This window comes from Gigantopelta aegis, chromosome 14 (assembly GCF_016097555.1).
Source record: "Gigantopelta aegis isolate Gae_Host chromosome 14, Gae_host_genome, whole genome shotgun sequence".
Taxonomy (NCBI): Eukaryota; Metazoa; Mollusca; class Gastropoda; order Neomphalida; family Peltospiridae; genus Gigantopelta; species Gigantopelta aegis.
The window spans coordinates 17,201,082-17,223,700 of record NC_054712.1 but is presented as its reverse complement, the minus strand read 5'-3'; the positions used below and the strand labels follow the sequence as shown (position 1 = coordinate 17,223,700).

Below are 22,619 nucleotides of genomic sequence, written 5' to 3'. Positions count from 1 at the left end.
GAACCCAGTACCTACCAGCCTGTAGACCGATGGCCTGCCACGACGCCACTGAGGCCGGTATACTTCAGTAAGCCAGAGACATTTATTCTCTCAAGAGAGGTGATATGAAAATAAAAGTTCAAATCATGTTTAAAATGCTGGAAACCCTACACCTGACTGGAATTAAAATTATATTTCAGTGTTTCATATCAAATTCAGTCTATTTTGTGAAAACTCATTTCATATCAAATTCAGTCTATTTTGTTAAAACTCATTTCATAACAAATTCAGTCTACTTTGTGAAAATTAATTTAATATTAAATTGAGTCTAGTTTGTTAAAACTATTTCATACCCTCAATAGGTAAAATATCACATCTTTGATTCTCTAAAAATGTTTTCTAAAGATTATGAAAATCAGTTTATTGATTAGTCATTCCTGCTTTCAGCCACTTACTACGAAGTATCACCATGGGAAAACCCGATACCCAAAATAACCATTGTTAACTGGCTAATATTCTGTTTGCACGGACTATGCAATTAAGATGTAACAACGTCATCTTAGTAGGCCATAAGTCCTATATGTCGAGACAATAACGTTATGTTGGTCAGCTATAAAACCTACTAAAGTAAGATAAGCGTTTTGCTACCTGATCTGTGTTGGTTCCGATGCATCAAGACAATAACGTTATGTTGGTCAGCTATAAACACCTACTAGAGTAAGACAAGCGTTTTGCTACCTGATCTGTGCTGGTTCCAATGCGTCGAGACAGCTCGTTTCTCTCCATCAGATTCAAGTGCAGAAACTTCCACAGCAGCTCACCATCGAGAATGTTTTTCTGGGGATTCGACAAGTCCGGGAACGACATCTTTACTGCTCTGAAACAAAACCAACGTAACAATGCACACAGTTTTTGTTTTACTGTTAACAATGAGCAAACGTAATTTGAAGGAAACTGCCTATGCTAACAATGCACACAGTTTTTTGTTTTGTTTTACACTGTTATTTATTAATCAATTGAGCAAACGTAATTTTACAAGGAAAAACTGCCTATGCTTGCATACAGCTCCAACTCATGAGAAACCAAGCTATCAAGCGAGCACTTTAATACTGGGTAACATTATTACAGCTGTCAAAATTTTCAAAACCGGCCTCGGTGGCGTCGTTTTATGTTTTATTTAACGACGAGGCATGGGATTTTTAATCCAACTCCACCCTGATGAGTGCTTAATTACGGTTAAACCACTTGCACCGTCCAGACCATAACTGGTTAAGGACCACACAGATTTTGAGAGGAAACCCGCTGTCCCATGCCACTACATGGGCTACTCTTTCCGATTAGCAGCAAGGGATCTTTTATTTGCATTTCCCACAGGCAGGATAGCACAAACCATGGCCTTTGCTGAACCAGTTATGGATCACTGGTCGGTGCAAGTGGTTTACACCAACCCATTGACCCTTGCGGAGCACTCACTGTCTAACATCGAGGTCAAACACATACAAACTGACTTTCTTATTTTTACAGAACCGGTTGGGATTTAGCTCAGCTAGTAGAGTGATCACCTGAGATGCTTGTGTTTTTCCCTGTCCCAGTCAGTGCCACAACTATTATATCAAAGGTCATGGTATGTGCTGTCCTGTCTGGAGATAAAATGCATAAAAAACAGGATCCCTTTCTGTTAATGAAAAAATGTAGCAGATGTTCTCAGAAGACCAAGTGTTAGAACTACCAAATGTTTTACAACCAATAGCTGGGTGTTGCTCAAAAGAAAATGTTTAAAACATTTTTTTAATGAAAACCATTTCATTTATGGTAGATGATTTTTAAAACAATGGATATTCCAGCAGAGCAAAGAAACCCCACCTGGCTTTGACCTAACTCAACAAGCAATTTACTATTAAGACAAATATTAAAACAGCTAGCATACCATGTAATTTTATAACCACTTCTGGGTCCAAGTCTTTCAGTTAGCACCCAAGCACTAACAATAATCTGACCAACACAAAATGAGAGTCTTGTGTGTGTAATTTAATTTTATTTAGATGAAATTAGTGGGTGAGACTTAACTCTGGCATGCATTTAAAGCCGAGTATACAGAAAATACCGCTCAATATCTGTATTGATATTGTATGAATACCGAATACAGTACTGATACTGAGGTAAATCACCCCAAAAATACTGATACCGAACCTGAAATTTCAATACTGCCCAGCTCTAATGATTATTATTTTGGGATTCACAGTAAGAATGTGTATCAGTCACTAACTGTTATTTCAAGTTATGCTGATAGTTAACTGTTTTACCTGTATGTTTTGGGATTAAGTCCAGCTGTGTGGGGTATGTGAACGGTGAGAGCGTTCTGCAACATGAAGAGTCGTCGGTAGACCTTCTCCGACAGAGGAAGCAGGAAGCCCAGACTGCCATCTAGTGTAGCTGGAATAACAAAGAGTAGAGATTAAACAGATTTCAAACATTACAGATACTGCCATCTAGTGTAGCTGGAATAACAAAGAGTAGAGATTAAACAGATTTCAAACATTACAGATACTGCCATCTAGTGTAGCTGGAATAACAAAGAGTAGAGATAAAACAGATTTCAAACACTGAAGATACTGTCCTGAGTTTACTGTCATTGTTGTAAGATGTCTGCGACTAACAGAGACTTTTAAACAATTTTAGTTGTTAAATAGGCTCTATTAGTCAATTTTTGTAGGGGGGCAGGTTAATTTTTGCCCGAATTGAATAAATGTGGATAACCACATGTATTCATATTAGCGTTACTACCAAACAGCTATAGCGGGTTGTAAATGAATCACTACACATTTGTACATGGATTACAACTAATTTTAGGATTTTCTCTATATCTCAGACTAAATGAGCATGTCCACTTGTGCATATGTTGATGCAACTAAAATCCCATTTGTCCAATGCAGAGTGTGGCTGCAGATACATTTCTGCTGACTGGGTCATATGGTGGGAAAGGTATGAAAACGTATACAAAAACGTGTCTGAAAACTTAACAAATGGATACAAAACTGTACTGGCAACCGAATAACTGGACACACCCACAAAACATGTCCGCATCTGTAACCACACCACATTCGCACACAAGTGGTCACATGGCTTAACACTCACCGAAGAACGTGACCTGTCTTTTTGCTGCCAGTCTGCTCTTCTCGGACGTGGGATCGGCCAGCTTGCAGCAGACGCGGAACATGCTGTTGATGTGCGAGCCGATGTTGAAGTCTGCCTTCCTCACCAGTCTCTGGCCCCCGTGACTCTCGCGCGCTGAAAACAGACACAGCAGAAATAATGTGACGATAATAAAAACATCTTTTAGAAAAGATACACGTTTCTGATCAATAATTTTATTTCAAATTATTCAGATGCTCAGTGTATATAGAGGATAATAAACAAGTTACCAGTTATTATCAAATTTATATCCAGAGTGAAAATTATTTCACGAGGGACATAAATTTGATAATAACTGTTACAGAGTTTGTTATTCTATTTATTACGGCAGCTATTTGGAGGTTTTAAAAGCCTTTATTTTTGATATAGCCTACATCGGCTACACGTCCATGTATATAGAAATCACGTAAACTACTTTACTGTTCTGGGTATTGTTTTAACTGTATTTTATTCATAGTTCACAGATAATACATATTCTGTAAAAAAAAAATCTCTAATGAATTGCATTAAACTACCATTTTATTACAAGTTTAACACTGAAACCAGAAAGACGTAAACAGCAATGCTTTAAATTATGTGACATTATTGTGTGTGCTTTGACAAATCGTGATGACATCGTATTTAGTACTGATAAGGTGATTGGTTTGTTGATGTCAAATTGTCCAATAGTAGTGTATGTTAAACCAATGCATGATAATTTCTCAGTGAGAAATTATGATTTTTATTTTCCCCGTTATGAGAGCTTGCTGGGGTAATAAAAATTGTTAACACAGGTTTAGAAATATATGTACTGTTTGTCAAAAACTTAAATTTATTGCCTTTTTTTATGTATTACTGCAAATCAACCATTAATGATACACATTACTAAGTGGCAATAGCGGTACTATGCTTGTGTACTAAACTTAGAATTTAGACTAACAGGCAGATGTTAACACTGTTTACACTTTTAAATATAGATTATTGTATGAGTGCGAGTGCTATATGAAATTTATGCAGCCAGTTGAGAATGATTTTATTTTCCCGAGTGAGAGCAATTTCCAAATGAGTTTCATAAATTTCATGTGGCATTTACGCAAATGTGATAATTTATTTTTTTATTATCCACAAATAGTGATTTATAATATATGATAAGGATGACTGTAATCACTTCACAATTGATATTAATAACATTCAACAAGTTCAGTTACGATGACGATGAATGATGTCAATGTTGCAAACCACAACTGCTGCAAGCTTGTGGCTGCTGTACAGACTAGTCACATCAGAAGTAGTGTGCCATATCAGTATTCAATGCATTGCTATGAGCCATGCCATAAACAAAATACGATATAATTGTTTATTGTAAACAGTGGGTAATAAGTTCACGAGTCTGGACAAACAAACACTCATAGTCAATTTAACAGTTTTAAATATACAAAAAAAATTCAGTATGTTTCTTACCTTCTGGGTGATACTGATAGACAAATATGTTTTTATTTCGATCGGACACTGAAAAAGACAAAGAGTGAAAAGATTAAACAGAATTCATATTTTAGGGTCAACTGATAATCCCTCTTGAAATTACAACAAAATATAAGCTGCAGTTCTATTATGAAACACCATTTTCTGTAAATCTACCAGGACTACCTAACTAGGTGTCATTTTATTAACTATAATAAGCATTTAAGTGGCTATTGTTGAGGGGGATAAATCAAGACAGCACGACCTAACTTTGCAAAAGTAGATTTGACATAATACAAATACATCTGTACATCATTCAAATACATGGTACCAGTCACAACAGTTTGAAGTTACTCCATTAACAATTTTGTGTTCATGAATATGTATGTACACAGAAGTGTATTTGTTTTGTTTAATGACATCACTAGTGCACATTGATTTATTAACCATCGGCTATTGAATGTCAAACATTTGGTCATTTTGACATGGAGTCTTAGAGAAAAAACCTGCTTCATTTTGTCATTAATGTATAAACCTCTATGTTGTTTTTTAACATCTTTTTTTGATTCAGCAGCTGACTGAGGTAATATTAATAACATTTATGTCAATTTGTATACGGGAACAGTTTATTTGGGTTGTTTTACAGCACCAATAATACTTTTAATAAACAGGAATTCCATTATTATTCATTAAACATAATCATCACTTGTATATTTTTAGTATTAAATATCTCAATCTCAGCTCAACAAAACTGATTAATCATATTTCCTATAATAATATTATTATTAAACAAGGATTTCCTTTGATGTGCAGTAATGTGTGAAAAGTAGGTTGTGGTGACCTGGTTATGGCAGGCAACACACAGCAATCCAAAGTTGTACTTGTATGCAAGGTTTGATCATTCTAAATGAATTGATAAGAAAGATATGCTTGGAAAACAAAATGTTAACGGAAAAGAAGACATACGGATAAGGGCATACCATAATAGAACCTGTCAAAGGAAGGAAGGAACTGTTTTATTTAACAACGCACTCAACCCATTTTATTTACGGTTATATGGTGTCAGACATACGGTTAAGGGCCACACAGATATTGAGGGAGGAAACCCGCTGTCGCCACTTCTTGGGCTACTCTTTTCGACTAGCAGCAAGGGACCTTTTATATGCACCATCCCATAGACAGGATAGCTAATTATATCATTATACCACTTCCTTTGGTGTACCCGTCGTGATGCACTGGCTGGAGCGAGAAATAGCCTAATGGGCCCACTGACAGGAATCGATCCCAAACTGACTGCGCATCAAGCGAGCTTTACCACTTGGCTACATCTTGCCCCAGAACCCGTTGAAGACAGGCATATATAAATACAAATAATGAATCCTATCTCTTACCCAAGAAGCTAAGCGAAGTGTTGTCTATCAGAAATTCTGTAGCATATACTTCAAGTGGTTTAACATCCTGAAAAATCACATCAATTATACACTTTTAGATGTTACACAAAAAACATCAGATATGTTTCTTTAAAACCTTTGACTTAAAAATTTACATATATTTTTCAAAAATGTAGATTATTTGCAGCTATTTAAAAATAAAAACAAATCTATTGGAATGAAAAACTTGGAGACGTTTTTATTAAAATATTTGACTTAAAATGTACATAATAACAGTGTTTGAGGTTAACGGTATCCTGATATCCCGGGGATAGCAGATTTTAATTTTGGATAGCAGACTTCAAGAACCTAGTATCCCACCTGGATACCATATAATTTTGTTTTGTAATTTTTATTTTTCGACGAAACAAAGTTAAGTAACAGTATTTTCAAGCTTGTACCTTATGCTATGCCATAACAATATTTCTTCACTGAAATACAACGAAAGGCAAGTCGCCATTATAAAATGTTTTCAACCAATACAGCTTTTCTTTATTTACTAAAATTAAAATTGGTTTGCTTGATATTTGAATATCAGGTAACCATACCCCAAAGTGGGATACTAAATTCTCAGGTGGGATACCAGATTTTAAAATGTTTGTATCCAAATGCAATACTGCACAACATTTTTAATCTTGAACACTGAATAATATATATATATATATATATTTAAGTGTAGACTACTTTCATCTAGTTAAAAAAAAAAAAAAATCATTGTTAACCTATTTGAATGAAATAGTTTACAATGAAGGACTCGGAGAAAATAATTTTGTTTTAGTCAGTGTTGAAATAAACATTATTTAAAGTGACTGATTTAACCAAAAGTATAGTAACTAAATACTAACATTGATTTGCGTAGCTAATGTATATAAAACTACACAGCTGGTGAGCTGGTAACTATACTCACCTCACTAACTATTGTATAAAACTATACAACTGGTGAGCTACTTACTCTACTCGCCATGCTGACTACTGTATACAAATGGTGTGCTGGCAACTCTACTCACCCTGCTCACCATAGATAGCACATGCAGTGCCTCTTGGACTGTAGATGGTACTACTAACATTGATTTAGTTAATTTGTATAGAACTGTACAACTGGTGAGCTGGTAGCTTTACTCACCCTGCTGACTATTAAAATTATACAACTGGTGAGTTGGTAACTTTACTCACCCTGCTGACTATTGTATAAAACTATACAACTGGTGAGCTGGTAGCTTTACTCACCCTGCTGACTATTAAAATTATACAACTGGTGAGTTGGTAACTTTACTCACCCTGCTGACTATTGTATAAAATTATACAACTGGTGAGCTGGTAGCTTTACTCACCCTGCTGACTATTAAAATTATACAACTGGTGAGTTGGTAACTTTACTCACCCTGCTGACTATTGTATAAAACTATACAACTGGTGAGCTGGTAGCTTTACTCACCCTGCTGACTATTAAAATTATACAACTGGTGAGTTGGTAACTTTACTCATCCTGCTGACTATAGTATAAAACTATACAACTGGTGAGCTGGTAGCTTTACTCACCCTGCTAACTAGTGTATAAAATTATACAACTGGTGAGCTGGTAACTTTACTCACCCTGCTGACTATAGTATAAAACTATACAACTGGTGAGCTGGTAGCTCTACTCAACCTGCTGACTATAGTATAAAACTATACAACTGGTGAGCTGGTAGCTTTACTCACCCTGCTGACTATGGACAAGACACGCAGTGCCTCCTGGAATCGGTAGACGGTAATACTCTTGAGCAGGTCCCCGGCCAGGATGAGATTTTTCACCACGTTCAGGGTCTGGATGTAAATGTGTGTGTCGATGAATGCCACCCCGCTGAGATCATTGTCCTTCAGGGACCAGATGTAGATCTGAAATGGAAATGGAAATGTTTGATTTAACGACGCACTCAACACATTTTATTTACGGCTATATGGCGTCGAACATATGGTAAAGTACCACACACAGATACTGAGAGAGGAAACCCGCTGTCGCCACTTCATAGGCTACTCTTTCCGATTAGCGACAAAGGGATCTTTTATATGCACCATCCCACAGACATGATAGCACATACCACAGCCTTTGATATACCAATTGTGGTGCATTGGCTAGAGCGAGAAATAGCCCAATGGGCCCACCGACGGGGATCGATCCCAGACCGATCTTAATAAATCAATTTGCTCTAATGGTGTCGTTAAACAAAACAAACTTTCAATTACAACTGGTTTTGCCAAGCGATCAACTTTCGATTACACAATTGGTTAGAATCATACGAGTGATGTTCACCAAGATCTAGACCTTTCTAGTACCTAATTTTACCTTTAATAACTATTTAATATAGTTTTACTTTATGTATGGTACACATTAAAACACACACAAGCCCCAACATATTTAGATCATCTAAACTAGAAGAACAATTAGTTAAAATGTTCCCTAAACAATCAATTATGGACTTTTACAATCAATCTTCACATCGGTAGAGTCAAAATTATCAATTTTCGATTATAATCGATCATTGGAACATGACTAGTTAAAATAAACACCAACACAAATAACACATCAGCCATTGGGCAGTAAACAAAAGTAAGTGCATAATAATTGTATTTACATTAAAATAAAAATTCTATACTTGCTATGTAAAAAGAAAACAATTTTCACAGGTAAGTATACAAAACATTTGGTATACAAATTAGAATCATTTCAAAACTTATAATTAATTCTGGGTGGATTTTATTAAAACATTCATCCACATTTCTTCTGCTAAATGTTTTTTTCTTTTATTGGCTATCAGCAAAAGGTGGTGCAGAGTCAGTGTATGACCAATGTGAACATGACACAAGACAATCTGATTAAAATTAGCTCTACTGGTCATACCAGTAGATCTAACAGCACTGCGTGGCATTTCATCTCTAAATAACAATTTAAATATCGACCAATTACACTTCGCCTTTTATAGCGTTATTCGGGAGCATACAAATTCTAAAATTATCGGGCAAGACTGTTGCAATAGGCGAACTTGTTGGTCTATTTCAACATTGAAAAAAACCAGGGGTAAAAGTGCAGTAATAAACTCTGGATTGTATACTAGTATAAACAGATTTTATGGATATACCATCACATTTTTTTTTTCCGTCTTGAAATGAATTTTATATAAAATGTTATATTGAAATTAGTTTCCGGCATACTTCGTAATTCACCCGAATCATTTCGTATACCCTCAGCATAATCGCGAATATTTTCAAATTATTTTCAAATCACTGGCATGATTTTGCAAGTAGGGTTTTGATTGGTCGAATGAAAGGTCAACTGGACATGAGCTCCAACTGGCTGCTGTTAGATCCACAGGTAATAGTGGAGCTAATTTTAATTAGATTGGACACAAGACCACCTGATCCTTCTTACACTGCCAACAGACGGACTGCCACTCTCCCAAGACTGGCTTGATAGTGTGAACATTGTTTGCAAGCACACCATTCCAAATCATCTTGCCATGTTGAAAAATATATTGGTTAATACTTCTTTTTTTAAAATCTCTGCTGGGGACCACAGGCCTTACACAGTGTCCTAGTTAAGTTCATAAAAGCATCAGTAAGCTATACACATTTGTTAATTTAACAGCCAGGTACTTTAATTTAATAGGTGATTGCTGCCACCCATTAAAGTATTACTGTCTAAGCCAATTCTCTCTGCAGAAGGTTGTATCCAATGTTTTTATTATTATTATATTTTTTTTAAACAGAAAAATTCATCTTTCATCAAAGCTTTTAAAAGCTTTTATAATAGTTCCTTTATGAATAAGCCAAGATTTTCAGTAGGAATGATCATAAAACAACTCCCTGATGTAAAACTGACCTTTTGTCCAATAGCTGAAACCAGTAATCCATTCAGATGGGCTAATGCTGTCAGCGGGCCTTTCTGTTCTCTCTCGTAAATCAACTGCAAAAAATATCAATACATTTAACACTGTTCAAGTGTAACAAATGGCTGTCTTCATTGTTTAGGTGGGTGTTTTTTTAAAGACTGCTAACCCCCTGTCATGGACAGAACTCTCTAGTGAAGTCAGAGGTTGTGCCCACGACAGGCGTGCTTGAACAATTATCTGATGGAAGCATGCCAAATATTACCCAAATTCACAGATTGCTAAATAGTATAACTTTAAAAGTATAGGGTGGGATGTTGCTCTTATCAGTACAGTGCTCCCCATAGGCGCTTGGGTCACAGGATCGAACCCCTGTGGCTGACCATTTGTGTCACTTCCATTTCAAAGTGCTTATAACCGGTACGTGCTGTCCTGTCTGTGAGAAAGTGTATACAAATGATCTCTTGCTGATGATGAGACTGTGTGTAGAATTATCAAATGTCTGACATTCAATTTAGCCAATGATTAAGTAATCAATGCGCTCTAGTGGTGTCATTAAACAAAAACAAATTTGAACACTTTTTGGGGACAATGGTAATTTTGACACAGTCACAGAGAGGAACCCTGCTACATTTTTCCATTAGTAGCAAGGGATCTTATATATTCACCATCCCAGACAGGATAGCACATACCACAGCCTTTGATATACCAGTCGTGGTGCACTGTCTGGAACGAGAAATAGCCCACTGACTGGGATCGATCCTAGACAGACCGTGTATCAGGTGTGCGTTTTACCACTGAGCTATGTCCCACCCCATGTACTATAGTAATACAGTTGATTATTTCCACTAGCCCTCACAGAAGCTCTGGCTAGTGCCCTATGTATTATGGTAATTTCCACTAGCCCTCACGGAAGCTCTGGCTAGTGCCCTATGTATTATGGTAATTTCCACTAGCCCTCACGGCAGCTCTGGCTAGTGCCCTATGTATTATGGTAATTTCCACTAGCCCTCACGGCAGCTCTGGCTAGTGCCCTATGTATTATGGTAATTTCCACTAGCCCTCACGGCAGCTCTGGCTAGTGCCCTATGTATTATGGTAATTTCCACTAGCCCTCACGGCAGCTCTGGCTAGTGCCCTATGTATTATGGTAATTTCCACTAGCCCTCACGGCAGCTCTGGCTAGTGCCCTATGTATTAATGGTAATTTCCACTAGCCCTCACGGCAGCTCTGGCTAGTGCCCTATGTATTATGGTAATTTCCACTAGCCCTCACGGCAGCTCTGGCTAGTGCCCTATGTATTATGGTAATTTCCACTAGCCCTCACGACAGCTCTGGCTAGTGCCCTATGTATTATGGTAATTTCCACCAGCCCTCACAGCAGCTCTGGCTAGTGCCCTATGTATTATGGCAATTTCCACTAGACCAGACCAAATATTCACTAGCCGGGACCAAGGGCTGGTGAATTTGTCAAACCCTGATCAAATGTTTGGCATCCAATAGCCGATGATTAACAAATGAATGTGCTCTAGTGGTGTTGTTAAACAAATAAACTTTTTACTATAATACATAGGCTCTAGCCAAAGCTTCTGTGAGAGCTAGTGACTTTCTCAAACATTTGTCAAACAATGACAATGACGATATCGTCAACGTCCCTAACTGTGTTATCCTTCCAACTCTATTAGGTTTGTTTTTTCATGAACGGTTTACGCAATTAACATCCGATTTGTAGTCGTCTGCTAGTTGTTCATATGTGAGGTTTTTCTTGACAGTTTGAAAACATTGCCATTGACAATAAAGTTCAGACCAGTAAGTATCTAAATCCAAAACTTTACAAATTCCTTAAACCATTCATTTCACTAAACGTTTTTGTTATTCCTTTAAAGGGACACACCCTAGTTACGGCTAGTTGTTAACCATTATGGCGTTGTTTTTCGCTATTAAACCCATTTTTTCACAAATAAAATTGCACTTTACTTACCGTTTATTATTTAGAATATACATTTCCATTCACCTGAAGTGTTTTTTGGTAATCCTGGTTTTTGTAATACCACAAAATGCTTTTTTCTTATTTCTTAAAAACGGACGCACGTTTGAGAAAAAACCGTTGAGCAGACAAAGGTCTAATCTATTTTTAGACGGGATATTTCCATTTCAATGTCACAGACATTGGTATACCACGTGACCGTTATCATTTTGGTTCGGTTTGGTTTCTCATGCACGGTTTGCGCAATTTGTTGTTGTTCATTTGTGAGATTTTTCTTCACAGTTCGTGAACATTTTCAGTAACAATAAAGTTCAGACATGTAAATGTCTCAATACAAAACGTTACAAACCCTTAAAACCAATAATTTTGCTAAGTCTTACGATATCTGGAGAGGGGATACAACCAGGACAGAACAGTTGGAACATGTCCAGGAGAGGTGAAAAGAACGCACCCCAAGTCTGTGCGCACTCTGTGATATTTGTCGTGATGTAGGCATTGTTCGAGCGACATTTACCGGTGACATCAGAATACTAACTTTCAAAATTATTTCAAGCAATTGGGACATGGGGATTCCCATGGTATTTATCGATATAAAACCTGCTTTTTCACTCCATTTGATAAAAACGTGATCTAAGTGTGTGCGGCTTTAAAATTACTGATGTCAGGTCCACTTAATTTGTAGAAATTTATTTAAAATGGAGGAAGATGAATTAACATTTGGTGTGTCACATAACCTCACACGTGATAGATCAAGAAGGCCAAATCATTAAAAATTTTATGATTTTCATGGCCCACCGTTATACAAAAAAAATAATTAATTGTTATATTTGATTTTCAAAATGTATGCTGCATTTTAGTGCCCCCACTGTAGTGAATAGTAGACATACATGTAGTCCATTCAAAACAATAATTGTAAATAATGTTTACTGTATAAATTATTTTAATTGAGAATAAATTCAGTACAAAATTGATATTTTACAAACTATTCACTTGTATATAGTATAAGTGTTGTTAGCGATCATGGGGGAGGGGGCAGGTGAACTGAACTTGACAAACTGAATTTTTCCATTAAAACAGAACTGTGCATGCACAAAAAGATTATTTTTCCAAACACGTGCCTGAATGCAGTTAGAAACTACCACCATTTCCAGTTTACACTTTAGTTTACTGGAATAGATTTGTTTTACGTCCACGTTATTGATTTTTTTCATTAACTGACTGGAAAATATCTTATTTCATGTAAACAGAATATTCTTTCCGTAAGTAGTGTATTTGTGTTTAGTGTGTTGATGGTACATGTCAGGCTACTCCCTCAATTGTATCACAATATTACTATTACAGAATCATTTGAATTTCGTAAATGCTGGATTTTAAGCATGTGTGGTTGTTTCCATCGTAAATGAATTACTGAACAAACAGATTATTAAATGTATCCTTTCATTGACATAAATAAAACAAATTTAGAATTATTTCCAACAGTCCTTTGTACAAAATCAGGGTTTCTGCCAGAGGGTAAAACAGGTATGGCGCCATACCAAATATATTTGAATATTTTATTTTTTTAAGTTAACTTTTTGACAAAATTAACTACTCTTATCATTACTGTACGATTTTCTTAAACTTAACCCATTTTTTTTTCTGAGGAAGGCCCCTATACCTCCTATTGACTGTGATTGCATTTACATCCATAGCACCATGCCCCAAAAAACATTTCCTGGCAGAAACACTGAAAATGTATTGGTTACAGGCTTCTGAGAATTGAACATTTGCGTAATCCATTTATGGGTTACACAAAAATAACTTCAGGTAACCCATTTTGTTTTTGCGTAACCCGTTTTGTCAATGTAAATAATGTCCTAATTTTAATGCTCGAACGAAAAATAGGTTACGCTAAATTAGATTTGCGAAAATGACGTACAAATGAAACGATCGTTCTCGTAATTTTCAAAGGTCTAAATGATGCATGAATGAAACATTAATTCTCGTAATTTTTAAAGGCCTGTGACTGTAGGTACTGCAGTAAAAGTAAATTAGGAATTAGCTAATTTGGCTCGTAATGCAAAAGATCAGATGGAATGAGGTAAATTTCTCAATCACATATTGCTTCACTCTCCAAAGGTGGGAACTGGTGAACTGTAAAAAGAGGAAATCTAGAGGGGTCCCGGAAATTCTTGAAATTCTAGGTTAAAATCTGTGCCATCTAACATATTTTGGAGGAAAGGATGACTAAAATGCGAGGAAACACAATGTTCCATGAAAGGATAACAGCTGATCCGAAGAGAATTCCAACCCCTGCTCTCACCTTAAAGCGTGTTTTTGTCAGTGGCTGTCCAGGCAGGGGAACCACCTCAATGACATCAAATATGATGATCTGGAACAGAAAGCAGCTTAGTTGAAAAGAAAGACAACAAACGAAACATGCATACATTTACAAACATCCATCTGAAACAACTTCAGATTTCAATTTTAAAATATTTGTTTACTTAGGCACGTGTGCAGGGCGAGTGTTTTGAGTGGTCGAAACCTCTCCCTGCACAAGCACATTTGTTTTGTTCTCAATATATTTGGGTGGGGTGGGGGGAGCATGAGAAGATCCCCATATAAACTTCGGTCGCAACCACCACCTCCCACCCCACTGCTAAAATTCCTGTACAAGAGTCTGTCAATACACAATGTTTATGTCACAAAATTATATATCTGTTGAAATGTCTTGGAACTGAAAATAGAACATTATGATATTTTACAACACATTTAGAAAATCTGTTTACAATATGGTTTAACACGTTTGATGCTACAATTAAGTGAATAGAGACATCAAATTAAAACCTCCAGAGCTACGTATTACCTAATTTCAGATTTTTTACCTTTCCCCTGGAAACATTTTCCTCTCCAAGACTGAAGTTGGTTCCCATGGCGATATAGCCCTTGACGCCCGACATGGTTCCCTCGGACTTCAACATGACGGTTTTCAACACGGTTACCTGCTCCCACTCCTCTGTCTCATAGCTGTAACCAACAACATGAACACTGAAGCTAGCTTTGTTTAACAACACCACTAGAGCACATTGATTTATTAATCATCAGCTAATAATTAAATTTTCTTGGCATCTATACACTTTACGGCAATCTGATTAGTCCAGAGGTGCTTACTTTTTTCGTTCATATCTCGATGAAACGAAACAAATTAAGCCACACCTACTACCCCCCCACCCCCAGACTTGCACTACTTTTGTGCAACAAGCCGGATTATTCAGGCAACCATATTTAAGATATTATGAAGAAAATACACATGAAAGATACAAAAGCAATTAAATAAATGAATATGTTAAATTAATGGAAAATGCTATATCAGAGTAGACAAATATACAAATTGATTTAAAAAACCCCAAAAACCTCTCCGCTAATCATGAAATGAGACTCAGTTGGTGGCCAAAGAAATGTAGTTAACTTCACGCCTGAAACTTACTTGTAAGCTATGTTCTACAGCTGTTGGCAAAAATTAAATGGTTCCCCCGATAGCATAAATGTTAAGACACATTCCCTTCATTCACATTAAAAAAATACAAACTAAACACGAATCGGATAATTCCTTCCAACATAACTACATGATCTGTAAAAAGCAGCAGCTAGACAAAATGGTGTCGCTTATCAAAATTACGTCATTTACCAAATTACGTAATTTAAAAAAATCACCGGATTCAAATAATAGTGAATGAACGTTTGCATTCTTGCACGACATAAGTATGAATGAGGTTTACACAGACATATTTAAAGCTAAACAAATAAATCCAGTTATGTATTATTAAAGTATGCATATGTCAAACATTTGGTAATTTTGACAAATAAGTCTTAGACAGAAAGTTTAAAAAAAGTCTGTTTTGTTTAATGACACCACTAGAGCACATTGATTTAATAATCATCAGCTATTGGATGACAAACATTTGGTAATTTTGACACAGTCTCAGAGAGGAAACTCGCTACACTTTTCCATTAGTAGCAAGGGATCTTTTATATGCACCATCCCACAGACAGGATAGCACATACCACAGCCTTTGATATACCAGCCGTGATGCACTGGCCCCACTGATGGGGATCGATCTCAGACCGACCGTGCATTAAGCGAGCACTTTACCACTGGGCTACATACCGCCCAGACAAAACAGTAAGACAAGAAAATATGTAGAAAACTTGCATCAAGTTCTCTTTTTACATGAATATTTAACCCAACCTCAAACTTTGTAAAGTAGTTTGACGTCAGGTTAAATTGAATAGAAAACAATTTGGTCAACTATCAAACATGCACATATTTTAAAATTAAATAGAGAAATATTTTAAACTCCAGTTATTTGGTGTCCAAGGTAAAAGTAAATTTGACACTTGGTATAAACAGTGAGAGAGAAAACACACTGCCACAGCACAGAATACAGATTAGCAAGAACTTCACAGCAGCATTATAAAAATGCACTAAATTTACAAAATTAAGATTGTATTCTCTGTAGAACATGCATTATGACATGAGCATTCATTAATTTAAAAGTAAACACTTGAGCAGATATTCTTCACTAACAGACAGATGGGTAATGAACAACATTTCACTGGGATTGGAGGTCGAATGGTGAACAAGACGTATATTTGTAGTTGGTGAAGTTTGTTTTGTTTAACAACACCACTAGAGCACATTGATTTATTAATCATCGGCTAATGGATGTCAAACATTTGGTAATTTTGAGATATAGTCTTAGAGAAGAAACCCGCTACATTTTTCCATTAGCAAGGGATCTTTTATATGCACCATCCCACAAACAGGATAGCACATACCACGGCCTTTGATATACCAGTCACGGTGCACTGGCTGGAAAGAGAATTAGCCCAATGGGTTCACTGATGGGGATTGATCCTAAACCGACTGCACATCAAGCTATGGGGCTACGTCCATGGGGCTACGTCCAGCCCCCTTGTAGTTGGCGAATACATGTACCTGCAGTTTGGAATGACCTCCCATGAACTTGGAGTGAACAGCTGCATGGTGTAGCGGTCCATCAGTGGGTAGATACTACGATCATCTGAAAACAGGAAAATTAAATCATAAAAAACCCCCGACATAATTAAGAATTTTGTTTGTTTTGTTTTGTTTTGGGGTTTTTTTCCGGATTAGCTCATCAATCATTCTCGACTTTCTTTACATGTGGTAACCTCCTGATAACCTCATCAATCATTCTCGACTTTGTTGACATGTGGTAACCTCCTGATAACCTCATCAACCATTCTCGACTTTCTTGACATGTGGTAACCTCCTGATTACCTCATCAATCATTCTCGACTTATTTCGAAGCCCGCCTTATTAAACATTAAAGTCTGTTTAGACAATGTTTACTAACTCACAGAACATAAACAACATTAATATTTAAATTGGAGACAAACGCAAGTAACTGATAATAGCGAGCAGTACTACCTTTCTCCAAAACATCCCATTCTCGTTCATCTGTTGTTGTTTTCGGCAGTTTATTGCACGGTTCCGGAATGTTGGTCACCACAGCATAAGTCTGAAGAGAGAAACGTGAAAATGTGAAGTGAGTTAAATCTCGACAGCTTAATCTCCAAATCAAGATCATAATACGTTTGTATATACGTAACAGTAAGATTGTGAAAATGTGAAGTGAGTTGAATCTCGACAGCTTAATCTCCAAATCAAGATCATAATATGTTTGTATATATGTAACAGTAAGATTGTGAAAATGTGAAGTGAGTTGAATCTCGACAGCTTAATCTCCAAATCAAGATCATAATATGTTTGTATATATGTAACAGTAAGATTGTGAAAATGTGAAGTGAGTTAAATCTCGACAGCTTACATGTAATCTCAAAATCAAGATCATAATATGTTTGTATATATGAAACAGTAAGATTGTGAAAATGTGAAGTAAGATCATAATACATTTGTGTATATGAAGCAAGGCTAGGTCTGGGTGACCAGAAAACTTGGCCAAATTATCTTTTAAACTTAAAAACATTGCAGAAACCCAGTTATTTTCTAACAAAATATCAATTATTTCATGAAATAATTTTGCCAAATTAAAATATACTACTCAAAAGAATTTAAGGGTCAGACGATATTTTCGACATTATTTTCTGAATGTCAATTATATTAGATAGACCATAATGTGACGCATGGTATTGTTCCATTTTGACGAAAGTGGGTCTAAGCAACCCATAAATGAATTAAAATCCACTGTCATTGACACTGTCGACTAGTTCTAATGGCGAAAACATGCTTACATTTACACGTAAATTAGGGCGAAAGCGAAAGGTCTGCTAAGTGCCCATAACTTGCTTTTTCACAAAGCGCTTCATTTCCACGCTTTGCACGTGTATTCCATGTTTCCAGTGCTGAATTTCCGTATAATTGGAGCTTGCGTTCGTGTACGGTGCACACTCCAAATTCGACAATGGTACGACTTCAACTGACTATCGAAGATCGAGGAAGGGCTATTGCTTGGCTTCAGGATGGCAATACGCAAAGAAATGTTGCTCTGAGACTTGGTGTCAGTCAGAGTGTCGTTGGGCGACTGTGGCAACGGTACCAAGCAACAAATTCTGTTCGAAATCGTCCACGTTCGGGAAGACCCCAAAGCACTACAAATAGAGAGGACCGCTACATCACCAATATGGCTCTACGTCAACGCACAACCACTGCACGCCGATTACGTGACAATCTGCGGACTGCGACTGGAACTCGAGTGTCTGATCAAACCATACGCAATCGTCTGAGAGCCAATAATCTACGCTGCCGTCGCCAGGCTGTTCGACAACCACTCCTACCACGTCACAGAACGGCCCGACATCATTGGTGCACACTTCATCTGCGATGGCAACGTGTTCAGTGGGGTCGAGTGATGTTCACTGATGAGTCCAGGTTTAGTCTCCAGTTCAACGACGGTCGGGTTCGTGTCTACAGACGTCCTGGGGAGCGCTTCGTTGACGTTAACGTTAGACAACGTCACCGGTTCGGTGGTGGCAGCGTCATGGTGTGGGGCGGCATCTCTATCCACCACAGGACCACCCTCTATGTGGTGGATGGCAATCTGAATGGAATCCGGTATCTGAATGAGATTATCCGGCCGTTGGTTCTCCCAGGCCTTCAGCAGATTGGCGGCGGGCAGTTCTGCAGGATGACAATGCCAGACCCCACCGCGCCAGGGTGGTAACGGACTTTCTCAGACAACAAGGTATCGCCAGGATGGATTGGCCAGCATATTCGCCTGACTTGGCCCCAATAGAGCACGCCTGGGACGAATTAGGCAGGAGAGTTCGGGATAACCATGCCCCTCCGGCCAACCTTCATGATCTGGGTCAACTTCTTATGGCAGAGTGGCAGGCCATTCCCCAAGAGTTCTTCAGACGTCTGATCAACAGCATGAGGCAACGATGTGTCGAGTGTATTCGCGCCAGGGGTGGATTCACACACTATTAAACGAATGTTCTAATGTGTAAAATCCATGTTTGACAACCTTCAACTTTGACAGCATGTCATGTGACTTTCTTGTATACAGTGACGTTTATTTGTGGGTTTTTGTAAATATGGAACAATAAATTAAATTTTTGGTGTAGTTTACATCATCAATCTAATACACACTGAAACTTATTTGGTTATAAATTTTTGACCCTTAAATTCTTTTGAGTAGTATACAATTCACCAATTGTTTTTAAAATTTGCAACTGACAAATTTAGTGAGTGCCAGAGCTAGCCGAGAACAGTAAGATTGTGAAACCAGAGATTTTGTGATATTCCTGAAATTTTCTGTATTTTCTGTAATCATCATTTCACGTGGTCATTTCACAAAAATTCACTATATACGAGAACATACAAAACATATTAAAAAAAAACCCCACATACCATCACTCATTTTTAAACACTTCTCTATCCGATATTGTTTGAGAACTTTGAACACTATTTAACAATGTGGTCCCACTGTCATTTGAGCAACTCTCAACTACATGTATATTCAGTTTTAAAGTTTAATTATTATTATAGCATATTGCGTCAGTGGTGTTTGTTGTGTATATTATATGATTTGGTGAACCTCAAATATGAAATCAAGCATTGTCTTAAAAGTACATGACATATGAATCTTTCCTTAAAAATTGCTATAATTTTTCATGGCATAACAAATAATTTAAATAAGCCAGTTGCAATACAAGGGGAGACTACATGGTATTCTTTGCATTTTAATTTTCAACCAAGGTGCTCTAAAAATGTCACAAATATGTATAAATCAAAGACTAACAACCATAACTTGTATGTTATCTTCACTCTTTGTGCAAATCGGATTAATCTAATATTTTAAATTTTAAAATAAATTGGGTTTTTTTTCTGAATTTTGTTAAACATTAAAACTGGGTTTTTTTTCCTATCTAAAAACCACAACTTTGGATATAGCCAGTTCAATTTGTGAGTCCTTAAAAACAAGCTACTTTGAAATCTCTTTTCTTCGTGATGGTCTAATTATCACATAATGTGCTGGACTAGTGTAGTCAATGAATTTAATAATATAACACATCCATATATATAATCCTAAATTATGATACATTTTCTTGACATCCAACAGCCAATCCCCTGTGCGTGCTGTACTCTCACCGTGGTGCAGGGGTGTAACATTCTCTTTGAGCATGGCCAATACAGCACAAATTGAAATTTTGAGTAAAAGTCAGTATCTATCTGTGATATTTGTATTTTTGCACAGTGTGTTTTTATTTAAATCTTTTTATATTGAAGTTGATCATCATTTGTTTGCATTACCAAAGTTTGACACCCAATAGCCGATGTATTTTTCATGCTAGGGTGTCGTTAAACATTCATTCATTCATTCATTCCAATAGCCAATGATTAATTAATCAATGTGCCCTAGTGGTATTGTTAAAAAAAAAAGAGCTTTATTTATACTACCTATTCAATACATGTATATGAATTTATGTACCCAACGAAATGTGTGTGGGGTTTTCCAGCAAAACAATGAACATTTAAAAGCAGGAAACTAAAGTATTTCACAGCATATATATACAATATATCACATCCCTAGTAGACTAGTGTAAATGTAAGAGTGATAAATCTGAGAATGACGTCTATGAAAATCAGGAGAAATGCTTACCTTGCTTTCTGCGTGGTAACACAGGAACAGTGGGGTGCATCTCAGTGGGACTTTTCTGATTGGCCAGGGAGCATCGTACGTCACATGAGTCGGCAGAACACAGATTCGCAGTTCACCCTGTTATACAAAAACAAAATATTGTCTCAGTTACAAGTGCATCAAACTCAATCACACACACTAATTAAATCCAGGATAATAGGAATACACACTGTAGAAGTAGAAGTCAAACAAACAGCTGTCAAAAATAAAGTGTCACAGATATGTTATTAAAATAATTGATATCACCATTTTGCCTTAGAAGTCTTAATATCAATTCTGGATTGAATTGAAATGATTCTGCTATATGCTCTCCCTAGGTTTTAAGAACAGACATATGAAACGTCCATTTCCAAAATGATCTATACACCTATTCTAAATTCAGGAGTTAGTAGTGTAGTAATAGTGATGCTAATACAACTCAACAACATCAAATTAAAATGTTATTTTAAAAGTGCTATAAGATGTTTTTTAATATGTAAAATATCAACCTCGTCTAGTTAATCGGTATTTGTCTAGGCAGAGCCTCAGCAAATACTGATTAACAAAGACTTGGTTGATATTTTCAATATTAAATAAACACTCGCGATGAATCCTCTATATATTGCATTTCAGAAATGAAAGCTTCATATTTTTATTGAGTCTTGTAAAGATTTGCAATTTGCAACAATTAAACAATTTTCATTTTGATTTTATAGTATCAATACTGGACATTCTAATAAACAACAGATAACCACGGTGTGACGTATATTTACTGAAAAACATGTGATTATAATCACACAGAAGGATTACCTGTCTGTTGAAGTAGAGAAAGCCTCGTGGACAGTTTACGTTGTGAAAGGAGGAGAAACTCTTCACCGGGCCATCAATTCCCATCGGGTGTATCCGTGGTGACCCCTTGGATGTCATGAAGAGCCAGTGAGGATACGGGCCACAGATAAACACCTGCAACGAGGATTTCAATTAACAGAATATCACCAGACTTTCGTCTTTCTCCCATTGCATTCACTGGCGTAGGAAACGGAGGGTGTGTGTGTGTGTGTGTGTGTAAAAGTGTGTAAATGTAAAAGTGTGCCCCCCACTTTTTGGCACCTTCCTATGCTTGTGGCATTAGTAAGCATTAGTTTCAGAAATTGAAATAGTCACCTGTTAAGTGTTGCAGGAATTTTTTTTTTTAAGAAAAAAAAAGGTTTTGTTTAACGACACCACTAGAGCACATTGATATATTAATCATTGGCTATTGAATGTCAAAACGTTAATGTTTTTAATATGAGATTTGCTTAATTAGTGAGTGATGTACACGATGTATGGATAGTTAAAGAATACTATATGACTGGCCGTTAGATCTCATTTGTCTTACAAGTTGTTTTAAAATGAATCTAAGAAAGTCTACCATGTTGCCCTGCTTTCAAACATCTGCATCAGTCTAGACCAAATGGTCTCACCCTCTTATCTGCCAAATTCCTGAATATTACGACAAATATTCATAACCCATATTGTAAATAAATAATTACATGTCTTGAAAAAAACTTAGTTTGTTTT

The 22,619-nt window shown here is 36.6% G+C and overlaps 1 protein-coding gene across 2 annotated transcripts in view; it reads right to left on the bottom strand.

Moving 5' to 3' along the window:
* The window catches only part of LOC121388565 (cleavage and polyadenylation specificity factor subunit 1-like), a 70,720-nt gene that overhangs the window by 2,684 nt on the left and 45,417 nt on the right, over nt 1-22,619 (bottom strand). For both annotated transcript variants that reach the window (XM_041519948.1, XM_041519949.1), the window contains exons 26-38: nt 21,870-22,022; nt 21,042-21,158; nt 17,348-17,438; nt 16,874-16,958; nt 14,760-14,901; nt 14,198-14,266; nt 9,901-9,984; nt 7,743-7,919; nt 6,003-6,069; nt 4,612-4,659; nt 3,115-3,267; nt 2,283-2,412; nt 718-856 (exon numbers count right to left, since the gene is read on the bottom strand). In XM_041519948.1, coding sequence (XP_041375882.1) covers nt 718-856; nt 2,283-2,412; nt 3,115-3,267; nt 4,612-4,659; nt 6,003-6,069; nt 7,743-7,919; nt 9,901-9,984; nt 14,198-14,266; nt 14,760-14,901; nt 16,874-16,958; nt 17,348-17,438; nt 21,042-21,158; nt 21,870-22,022 — 1,455 coding nt within the window. The remainder of the gene's footprint in view (nt 1-717; nt 857-2,282; nt 2,413-3,114; nt 3,268-4,611; nt 4,660-6,002; nt 6,070-7,742; nt 7,920-9,900; nt 9,985-14,197; nt 14,267-14,759; nt 14,902-16,873; nt 16,959-17,347; nt 17,439-21,041; nt 21,159-21,869; nt 22,023-22,619) is intronic.